Source organism: Corvus brachyrhynchos, unplaced genomic scaffold (assembly GCF_000691975.1).
Source record: "Corvus brachyrhynchos isolate BGI_N302 unplaced genomic scaffold, ASM69197v1 scaffold28, whole genome shotgun sequence".
NCBI lineage: Eukaryota > Metazoa > Chordata > Aves > Passeriformes > Corvidae > Corvus > Corvus brachyrhynchos.
Genome location: NW_008246058.1, coordinates 3,766,131 through 3,777,329, shown reverse-complemented (window position 1 = coordinate 3,777,329; position 11,199 = coordinate 3,766,131). Strand labels below are relative to the sequence as shown.

At 43.8% G+C, this 11,199-nt stretch overlaps 1 protein-coding gene across 1 annotated transcript in view; it reads right to left on the bottom strand.

The window, feature by feature from the left end:
* Nucleotides 1-2,236: 2,236 nt before the first annotated feature.
* Nucleotides 2,237-11,199, bottom strand: part of FBXO32 (F-box protein 32) — a 21,529-nt gene continuing 12,566 nt past the window's right edge. Inside the window, exons 6-8 of the mRNA XM_008642614.2 lie at nucleotides 9,248-9,430; nucleotides 7,983-8,126; nucleotides 2,237-7,306 (exon numbers count right to left, since the gene is read on the bottom strand). Coding sequence (XP_008640836.1) covers nucleotides 7,217-7,306; nucleotides 7,983-8,126; nucleotides 9,248-9,430 — 417 coding nt within the window. The 3' untranslated portion in view covers nucleotides 2,237-7,216. The remainder of the gene's footprint in view (nucleotides 7,307-7,982; nucleotides 8,127-9,247; nucleotides 9,431-11,199) is intronic.

Below are 11,199 nucleotides of genomic sequence, written 5' to 3'. Positions count from 1 at the left end.
TGTCCAAGGGCCCCAGGCCCAGCTGAGGACGGTGCCCCAAAGCCCAAGGGAAAAAGTGATGGTCATGGTACCAAGAGGCACCTTGTGCTGGGAAGGCAAGGCCACAGAGCATTGGGTCCCAGCCAAGCACAGCACTGGAGTGCTTGCAGTTGTGACCAGACCCAGAGGGGCTCTCATCAGCTTAGGCTGGATCATGGTTGGGCTGGAGGCTGGCCCCAGGTTAAGCCAGGCAATTGCCCTCTGGTGGGTGTGCAGCCTCCTCTGACACTTCCCACCAGCTGGGCTGCCACAATGAAGTGGGAGGAAGGAGAGAAAGAGATTTCTGGCTTGGAACACGAGCTAAACCTCTCAGAAAAGTGACAGTTTTGCCTGGGGAGGAAAAGCAAGAAAAAGCAAAACTGTAGCCCACCCCAGCTTGGCACAGGGCACAGACAGGGAGCATGGCAGCTTCTTGGCTGACAGTTAGTTACACACACCTTTCACATCAAAGATTACCCACAGAGACATCATATGTACTTCAAGTATAAAAATAAATATTGGTAAGAATTATCTTAACCCAATGCTTAAAAGCCCTGCTAAAATAAGTCAAAATTCCTGGTGTGCAGTGACGAGGAGGAACTTGCATTTCCTTCACTGACTGCATTTCTCTGTCTATGAACACAAATCCCATGGGGTGGTTTGTTTATTTATCCCCTGAAGCTGGAAGTGGGTGTTTTTCCTCTCCCACCACCCACTTCCAGCCATTGCATGAAAATAGCAGCACCTTTGGGTGCTCTGAGATGGACCTGGCACCTCAGCTATAAACCTGTGGGTGCTGCTATCTGCATTCAAGATCTGTTCTGACCAGGACTGATATTATCCAAGGAAAACATATTAAAAAGACGTTTGTTTTCAACTAAAAAGTGCAGTATACTATGCATCAAGAACGGTGAAGAGTGAACTGGTTTCCTTCCAGCTTAGGGAAGGCCTTTGAACCCACATGAGTTATTTATAGAGCCTTTTGGAAAACAGCTCTTTCCAATTTCTACATTTTTGATCAAAAGAACAGCTCAGGTTTTGTCAAAAATAAAGCAGTCCCCTACACTGTTCACTGGGGCTCACCCCTGTAAGGCAGAGAAGCAGAAATAAGGATTAGGGAAAGGTGGGGCAAAGCAGAGTCATAACTTTAATACTCAATGTGTAAGAGGCTTTCAAAATGCTTTTTGGCTGAACTGTACTTCTTTTATTAGGCTCTAAGACAGACAGTGAAGGCACTCCAAGGAAGTATACAGGGTGACCCATTGATCAAGGCAGACCCTCATCCCTGTTTGAGGATGCCTCTTCCTCTATCCCTGAGTGCACTTAAAAGGGTGGAGGTGCTAGCATTCCACTTAAAGGATTTAGTTTTAGCACATCTAGTCTGTTAAAGTAAGTAGAACTTACTATTTTCAATATAGTTTTAATAAGAAATGTGTATTAACTACAGCTTTCTCTTGTTTAAAAGGCTCTGTGATCTTGTCCCATCCTATGTTTCCAGAGACTGGTGTCTGGGTGGTGCAACCCTCTAACTGCAGACCCGAGTCACAGCATAACTATAGAGACTTAGGAAACCACCCAAACATGCCTCATGTGCAAATGAGATTGAAAACAAAACATCTGCATTTTGTAGTTATTTCCACAGCTGGCATAGGTTTCATGAGGCAAGTAATCCTGTTTTACCATGATAACTTCTCCTGTTCCAACCAGAGGCACATTTCATTTGCCTTCTCAACTGCTTTCCCCCAATTTATTAGGAGTGGTTTCAGTGGGCTCCTACTCACGTTCCGTCTGAGCAGGAGCCCTGGTCAGACTATTTGCAGTCTTGACACTGAAATGCAATTGTTCCCCACCCCCAAAAAAAGATTAAAAATCACTCAGGTAATAGGTGTAGAAAAACCCCAATATTTTGTAAGCTGTTAAGTCAGAGTTGAAGGTTTCAGATCAGTGTGAACACTGGTGATCTCCTTCAGGGCAGCAATCACTCCTCTGCTGTGGGCAAGTACAGATTCATGAGCACAAGCTCCATGTGAGCACTGTTTCTGTTAGAAGCGAGAGCTCATTTCCCTTTGAGAGATGATGAAGCAATAACGATCTGGGATCTTCTACTGTGACAACGAGCCAAGTTCTGGATGTTCCTGCAGAAGAGTCTTTGCTTACAGTCATCAGAAGCTCAAGGCTGATAAGGTCACCACCGTGGAAGCAATGAGACAACCAACTCTGTGATTCACATTGTTTGAACATTTATTGCAATTCAGTGTCAAAAATGTTTTACAAAAATACTGTCTGCACAGAACAGCTGTAAAAATCAGTTGAACATGCAAGGGAAGAGGAAAAAAGTGTGCAAATTTATAATGGAAGGATTTTAACCACACAAGAATATTAAACAGAAGTCTTATATAAGGGATGCCTTTCACTTCATATCATCTCTAGTTACAACTTCAAGGAAAAATAAAACAGAACACACACTCTCTTCCATATATAAGTAGGTATTTATAATTACTGTAGATTAGTTCCTAAAGATGAGCATATTTGCTATTTAAAATTAAAATGTTCTCTTGGTAACTGACACGTTAGCATTCTGTGCAGCACAGGATGGCTAAAGAAAGGCAAATTCCACCCTCAGTTGCCCTCCCAGAAGAAGCAGCAACGCTTGGTCAATAGAGAGGGAATTTCTCTGGTGTTAAGACTATTTATATACTAGAGACTGCATGTGTCAAGGACAAGATGGATTTGTTCTCCCTAGGGCCAGATCCTGCAAAGCTGATTTGCTACCAACAAAATCACTGGAGGAAGACACTGGATAGAAATTAGGTGCTGGTAAAGACTCAGAGCCTGGCAGTCACACGCCGACAGCTCTGTGAATGGCTGACCATGGCTTCAGAGCCTGTAACCAGCATTGTACAACCAATGAGCTGAGAAAGCAGCACAAGCAGAACACCAGAGTCCCAGACCTTGGAGGGAGTGAGTCTATACCAGCCTGATCAGCCATCAGCTCCTTGTGCAAATAGGCCAGCTACAAAGAGGGGCATTTTAATTTAAAGCTATGTCTTTTTGGCAAGGTGCTGATCTACAAGGAAGCTGCGCAACCTGTTTTTAAGGACAACCGCAGAGGACAACGCTGGTTTGCTGTACCAAGCAGGAGATCAGTGTGAAAAGCACATCTGATTTGTCTGCTACACAACAGGATTTGAAATGTTCCTGCTCTAAATGAAATTTTAGCAACAAAGGGCTAAGGAATTTTCTGGGCAGGAAAAGCTGGTTTAGTACCTGTGTATGTTCTAGAAGGTGACAGCTTCACAAAAGTAATTGGAGTCAAACAGAAATGGGAATACAAACAGTTCAAAACCTAGGGCAAAGAAAAATAATATAAAATATATTCCCATATACAGAAAGTGGCAGGGTGCAATTAGATGTTTACATACAAAGCAATGTCTTCAGAGCAATACACATTTTCCTAATCACTTTACATAATAAAGGACCTAGAAACTCCCACAGTTAAAAAAAAAGAAACTCAAAAAACATAAGAGGAGGTACACACGCTTTATGATCAAACTTCAGCATACCATAGTTAGCATAAATGGCTTAAGGTATGTACAGCTGAAATCGTGCCTCTTGAAATGGCCACCACATTAAAAACGGGCCTCTTCTAGAAAGCTGAAACAGAGATCTCTGGGATCTCTCTTCCTAAGGCTCGTCCCTTGCATGGATCTATTTTTCCTCTTCACAGCGCCGTGATCTATGCTGTTGCACTAGTTAATACATCCTCTAAAGACAATGAGATTTCCCTGGATATGCTGGCAAGAGAAAACCTCAAAGAGAAGAAAAACTCTCCTTTTGTAGTATAAGAACTGATGCATATCTAATGGAAATGCATCAACTGGAAGGTGAAATGGAAGGTGAAATGTCATTTGAAAAGAACATTCTATTTCCAAAATACAAGCAAAAGTCTGTTTTCCCCTTCACAACAACTTTGCCACAATTGTCTTAAAATAAAGAGGTCCTTTTTGCCTGAGAGCAGCCTTAAACCATCCCTCCTGGAAGCCCCCGATATCACTGTCAGTTCTGTTACTCTGCCATCCTCAGCCAAGCAGATGCCTTTGCACAGTTAAAATACTGATTGCTTTGTTTATAAATGGTTAGAGTAAGGTATTTGGATGTAACAGCATTTTGTTTTAAATAAAAACCAAGAGTACTGAATTCACTGCAACATCTCCCTGTACCAGCCACTTGAGAAACAATGAGTCTCCAAAAAGACCAAGGCCATCTCTAACAATTGCTGCAGCAGGAGGGTAATGACTGAGGCAGTAACTGAATAAGGCTTATTATTTTCTTTTTGTTTAGTCTGTTTTGTTCTGTACAGTAGTTGCTTGGTTTGCTGCTAGTTTGGATGCTGACAGCAATATCCCAAGACCTCACACAAGCAACAGACAAGTGTCTATGTATAACAAATCATCTTCAGCACTTCAACCCTTAGAGTGCTAAGAAAGAAAAAACACAGTAATTGAAGTAAGTTTTATAAATAGGAGCCTCAGCTGCCCATTAAATCTGTTGTCAGTATGACCCATGCTCTCTGGGCAGAAGAGGCCAGTGAAGGGTTGATAGAGGCAATGGCTGGAGCCAAGACATTCCCAAATCGCAGCTCAACATTGAGGATTTCCATCTTCTTATGCAAGGAATGCAGTAGGCCAGATTCAAACCTAAGCTTAAGATTCACTCAGTGTCACAATCTCACAGAGGGTAAGTGCTAAGCACAGGTGCAGAGCAGGCAGAATGCTGCAGCATTTCATACCAAAATTCTGTTGCCTCCCCATCACAACAGGTTGGCTCACCATGGGTGGCAGAGGCAAAACTACAAAACAAACCAACCCCAGGTCATAGCTGGAAACAGAGGATGCCAAGGGGCACAGGTCTTCTCACTGCTGGAAAAAGGAGCTACAGGACTCTCCAAATTCAGTGGCAATGCTTTACTCATGTCACTTGCAAGTTTCTGTCCTTAATGCCCTCACTCACAAAGCCAGATTTCAGCCTTGTCTACCCGCTGCCATCAATGCGGGAAGGAGAACAGAAACTGGCTTTCTTTAATCACAAACATCCCCCAAACAAGCACAAGTGTATTTTTCCAAGGTAGCAGTTTTTAAATCACTTCCAGTTGACATGAGTATGATCAGCAGGCTTATGCTTTCCACCAGCAGTCAAACTGATGAATGGGGCATCAACACCAAGATAAAGCTTGTTATCCTGCATGTGTTTTCCCCTCATCTCTGGAGAGTGACAAGCTCTGAACCATGGCTAAGGGTGGCACAGGATTACAGAACTCTCTGGAAGAGCAAAAAACTCGGGATTTGCTGTTTGGTGGCTGGAGAAGGCTAGTTCTTGTCAGCATTTTTTCCTCCCCTCTTCCCACTGCTCCATCTAGAGGGAGCTTTTTTCCCTTTTCACATCTCTACCAAGAGTATGCAAAGTGATTTAGTTTGCAAAAAAATGCAAATACTGTCATTTTAAAATACAAACAGCTGCAGAAAAGTGTTCAAAGTCAGTTATAAAAATGTAAAAAAAGGAACAGCATATTTAACAATAATTAACTCAAGTAGTTCTTCCTGAATTGTCCTGAGTACTCCTCTTCCTCACAATTTTTGTACATAGTCACACAACCCACTAAATATTTACCCTTCCGAGGTATCCTGCTTACATCATGCACAGAGAAAGTGCTATACAGGAAATCTACTGGCAAACAGCAAAAACTTTCCACTGCAGGTTTTCAGATTGCTATGCATGAGCTGGATTCTTCAAGCTCCACTCTAGAGAAAAGTGAAGCATTGCATGCAACAGAGGAGACAGTGAGCCAGATCACAGCCACAGTGAATCAGCCACTTCTGTGGGACTGAAAATTTAGCTCTAGGTTAGGGTTAAGAGATCCTATAAAGCAGCTCAGCACCGGAAGCAGAAGGGACTAGGGTCCTTGGGTCTTTGCCTCTGGCATGGAGAAAGAACCAAAGATGTCAAGTGCCATGTTGGAAATCCCTTGCTTACCCCAGTCCTGACTGCTAAGTACTAATCACTCCAGGGGTCTGAAATTAAACATTTGTTGCCAGTCTTCCAGTGAATAAAAACCGCATCATTTCATGAGATCCAGTGGCCCAGTTCTCCCTATATTTTACCAGCTCCAACATGACTGAATTCACTTGACAGCAGTGGGAATATAGAGCACTGTATATGTTGGAAAACATGGGCTTGAAAAAACAGACTCTAACCTCACCTGGGATTTCAACTAGTGTACTTAACCTAGTGAAGCAGGTAAGAATTTACTTTGTGAGATTAAATCCAGTCCTTTGTTTCCTTATCATAGAACTTCCTCCCTTATAGATAATGCTCATCCTTGTGTCTTCTCTTTTCCCATTTGCTTAGTCTTTCACAAAACCAACAAATTAAAAGAGGATGGAGTAAAGTCTTAGGTATTTATATGGTGCCTATCATCTAGGCATTCAAGCACTGAGCAAGAAAACTAATGTAAAGAGGTAAGCATTAATACAAGAAAAGATGCTTACTATCACAAACATTTCCCTTTAAATCATTGTACAAAATACAAAAGTTCACATTGTACACTGGATTTTTGTTTGAAAGGTACTCAATCTATTAGAGGTAGAAAGTGGTATGTTGCGATTCTGTCTCGCAAGTAGGCTAGAGTTCTATCCTATTTCAGAATATGTCATTTTAAAAGCACAAAAGTATTATTAAACTTGTCACAGGGATATTTTTCATAAATATTTCTAAAATGTCATATTTATAAATATGTATACTAAATAAAACCAGATGGAGGAACAGTTCAACAGTCCTAGCCTCATATTGCTTTCTCTGTATTAGAAACAAACCAAAAGAGTTCTCAAATGGATGCGGGGCAAATTCATTTTTAACTTCTAAAAACAAAAAATGAAGGTTCTTTTGCCCTGTATCTTGTACTGTGATGATAAAAAAGGGACTCTGTACAACATGCTGTATTTATACACCAGTCCTATGGAAGTCTGTATTCCTTAAGTGCCACGTGTCAGTGAGCAACTTCACCTTTCATCTCCGAGATCCTCTTGTTCCTTGACTCAGGAGCTTCAAACAAACATGAATATTTACACTATTTACAAATGGAGTGTCCAAGCTCTGTGACAAAGTGTCCTGCAGGAATCTCATAAGCTGCGGTGACCCAAGTTCAGAATCTGAACAAGTTGATAAACTCCTGTGGTGAAAGAGAGGTGGAGCAAGTCTCTGGGTTGTTGGCTGTGCAGGGGTGATCAGTACCCTGGGAAAGGAGAAAACATTTCTATTTAGAGAGGCTGCAGAAAGGGTGCCAAAGCATCAGTCAACTTAGCACTGCCCCTCTGCCAGACATCCCATGTGCAAATAGATAGAGCAGGGCCCAGAATAATAGGCAGCTCAGAACTGGGCTTAATATCTTAGGGGCAACTCACCAAAAAAAGAAGCAGCAAAGATCCAATTAATTCTTTTCCCCTCTTCTGTGAGAAGAGAGGCTAGGGCCTACCATCAGCTACAGGAGTTTAACTCCCAAGACATTCCTTGCACATCTCCACAGTGGTAAGCAGATTTTTGTCTTGGGCCATTTTGCAGCCATCAGCTTTCATTCCAGCTAATCCTGTTGCCAAGACCTCTACTTCCATGCAATGGGTAGAGGAAGCTGCTGCCAGTGCTAAAATGATTTCTTGCAGGCAGCCCTAAAACATGCCCATTTTCCAACCCTCTGGCTCCAATGGACACAACTCATGTTCAAGATAAAGATGGGATCCCTGAAGCACAGAGGAGAAAGGGTCTTAACAGCTGAGGGAGAACTAAGATGTAGGAATTCACTAGGCTATGCAGGCAAAGGAACTGCAGCAACCTAAGCCAGCTGCAAACAGAGGAAGCACTGGATGCCCCATGGCTACTGCCCCAATCAAGTCTGTCCCACCAGTACCTCATACCTTCCAGGAAAGGATGTGGCAGTGCCTGCACAGCTGCAGTGTGTCACCATACTGCTCCTTCCGTGGGTAACACCTTATGAGCTTGAAGTACATCTTTTTCCAATCCAGCTGTCCTTTGTCGGATAAAATCAGACGTTTGCGAATCTTAAAGAAAAGATACGTACAATTATAGCAGATAAAAAAGATTTGTTCTGTTCAGCTCATGACATTTTCTCCCTTGCATGTCAGCCTTGCCAGTTTCATAACAGTTCCCTTGCAACAGCAAGAAAGCTCTTACTTTGAATATCCAGCTATGAACATTTTCCTGATGGGAACAGCCTCACCCAATACCATTACGAAGGTCTATTCCCAATTCATGAACTTCACTGTAGGAAGCCTGAAACTCTGGGAGCTATTTCCTATTACTTTGGCCAGTCTTTCTGGCTGGCAGCACAGCAAGTAGAGTTGCATTTAACAGTTTTAAAAGCTGAGGTATTTTTCTCTAAGAGTCAGTGATTTATCACATCAGCTTGGGAGATTTCAGGTTCATTATTTGCAGAGGCTGGATTTGAATTTACTTAATAATAGAACTAACTCCTCCGGAGTCACTTCCAAAGTCGGATTCAGAGTGAGTAAATAAAACCAAGTCAGCAGAGAAATCTGGTACATGGTTCCTGAAGTGCAGAGGTCTAGTATAAACACCCCAGACATTCACCCATAAACAGAGAGGGATTTTTGTTTGTTTACTTTTAAGTTTAGATGATCCCAGATGATTACCAGCCTGCCAGAGATGTTTACACAGGTACAAAGTGGGTAGCAGCAGGGCTGCTTTCCACATAACATCCTGTCACTCACAGAACAGCTCAGAGGGGATTTCTTGCTCTAAAGGGCAACAGAGTACAGCTCATGGACCACATCCACAAAGATTCTCTGTAAGGGTGTCAGTCCCTGGGACATCAGGGTGATTGCTGGAGCTTGCCTGCACGTTTTCCCTGCACACGTGGGGCAAGGAGCAACTGCAAGTCATGCAGTTGTTCTCACCTGGATTAGGACTGAAGTTCAGTGTATGATTAATTCCTCAAGCTCATATTTCAGGAATCATTGTTGTGGCATGTAAAACCCTCTATATAAATCATCTTCACAGCCATTCTCATGCCAGCCTATATTATCAGCTTGCAACACAGTCCTCAGATCCAAGAGACAGCCAAGTAAGAGAACACACAGGGCAGGCACTCTTTCTAGTGGGGTACACCAAGGATCTGATGGCAGTTTGCCTCTCTTTGTACCTGTCTGTCCGTGAAGTGGTACTGGCACAGTTTCTTCCACAGCAGCCGGTCTTCACTGAGGACTTGGAGGTCAGGAGCCACCTGACCCAGGCTAACCAGGTCCCTCCCATCGCTCAGTCGCTGCATGATGTTCAATTGTAAACACAATGGCAGGTCGGTGAAAGTGGTTCCTTTAAAGGCAGGCTGGAAGAGACAGACAAAACTGAGCTCCCAGGAAGCTGAAAACCTAAGAAATCCTAGCTTGCAGCAGAGCTACTGCTTTTTAAAAACTTCCTCACACAGAGAAGAAAGCAGCAGTTAAGGAGACATTTTACATAGAAATATTTGACCTTCTGCCCCAGAACAGTTTGAGATAACCTCAAGGAAGAGGACATGTATCTGTAGTACAATAATTGGAGTTGGAGTCCAAGCCTCCTTCTCTCTCCTTTTTGTCCACTCCACATCCATATTCATGAGACTCTGTTCTGTGAAGCGTCACCATCGGCTTTCACTACAGCAGGACATCGGCTGTATCATGGTATCAGCTACTGACCATCCAGGTCTCTCCACCACAAGACAGATGGGCATTACTTCTCAAGTTCAGCTCCAGTTACACACATTGCTGGGAATCTCATGCTCTTCTGACATGTGTTTTAGCTTATGTCATCACAGGATCTTGCTGCAACCACAGCAGCGGCTGGTGAGTACCCACAGCAGGATTTTTCCCTGCATGGCTTCCCAGCTCACTGCTGGCAGGGCTAACTTTTCCTCTGGGAACACTTGAAAGACCTGCCCCTTTCCCACAGGCTGCAGCCCTGGTTTTCCAGGCTGTTCAGCCACAGAGAAAAAAGGCACCCCCATCTACCTTTGCTTAGCCTCCACAGACTCTAGGATTGTTTTGCAAGCCCACATGTGGCACAGCTCCAGGACAAATTTACCACAGTAGATCTGCATGTCCCGCACTCAGGGGAAATCCAAGGTATACACAGGAGCAAGGCATCAGCAGGGCCCACAACCTGGGACCACAACCTGGGCTCCAGCTGCTTCAAAACCAGCCTTATTAAGGCAAACAGCAGCTTCTAGGATTGGGCCCCAACAAAGAAACAATGTTAGACAGATGTGCCAAGTTCATCCTTTACCCTGCACAGAGATGCTGCTATTTTAAGTTGCAGAGTCACAGCACCCGCCTTGTCTTTGGCAGAGCTATTAACTGTTTCGAACAAGCAGCACACAGCTCATCAGCAGCAGGGGAACATTGCATGAGGCTGCTTTTAATCATGTGGTCCCATCTCCAGCCATGCCACAGCATGGGAGACTCCAGAGGAACAATAAGTATGTCTGCACAGCAGCAGCTCCTGCCCTCCTTCCAGCGCCTCAGTGCTGGCCTGCCCAGCCCAGTGACGCTGCCCAGTACCTGCAAGGACCAGAGCTTCTCAACCAAAACACCCGTTTTGGCATCACCACCTGCCAGGCAGACCTGACACAATCACTCCCGAAGGAGTGAACTGTCTCTACCGGCTCCAGAGGACATTCCTTCCCATGACAGCCTGGGGCATTTTTTGGGGTAGGACGAATGCACTGGATCCCTGGATCATATCCCACTGCTCTTCCTTGCCAGGCTGTATTTTGCATTCTTCTGCACTCTGTCTATATATAAGCTTTGCTAGGGCACAAGAGGCAAGAGCAAGCTCAGAGACTCTGTGAACTGTCTCTACCGGCTCCAGAGGACATTCCTTCCCATGACAGCCTGGGGCATTTTTTGGGGTAGGACGAATGCACTGGATCCCTGGATCATATCCCACTGCTCTTCCTTGCCAGGCTGTATTTTGCATTCTTCTGCACTCTGTCTATATATAAGCTTTGCTAGGGCACAAGAGGCAAGAGCAAGCTCAGAGACTCTTGGGTCAAAAAAAAAAAAAAAAAAAAAAAAAAAAAAAACACCCAAAACCCCCCATTTTTTTTTTTTTTCGCAA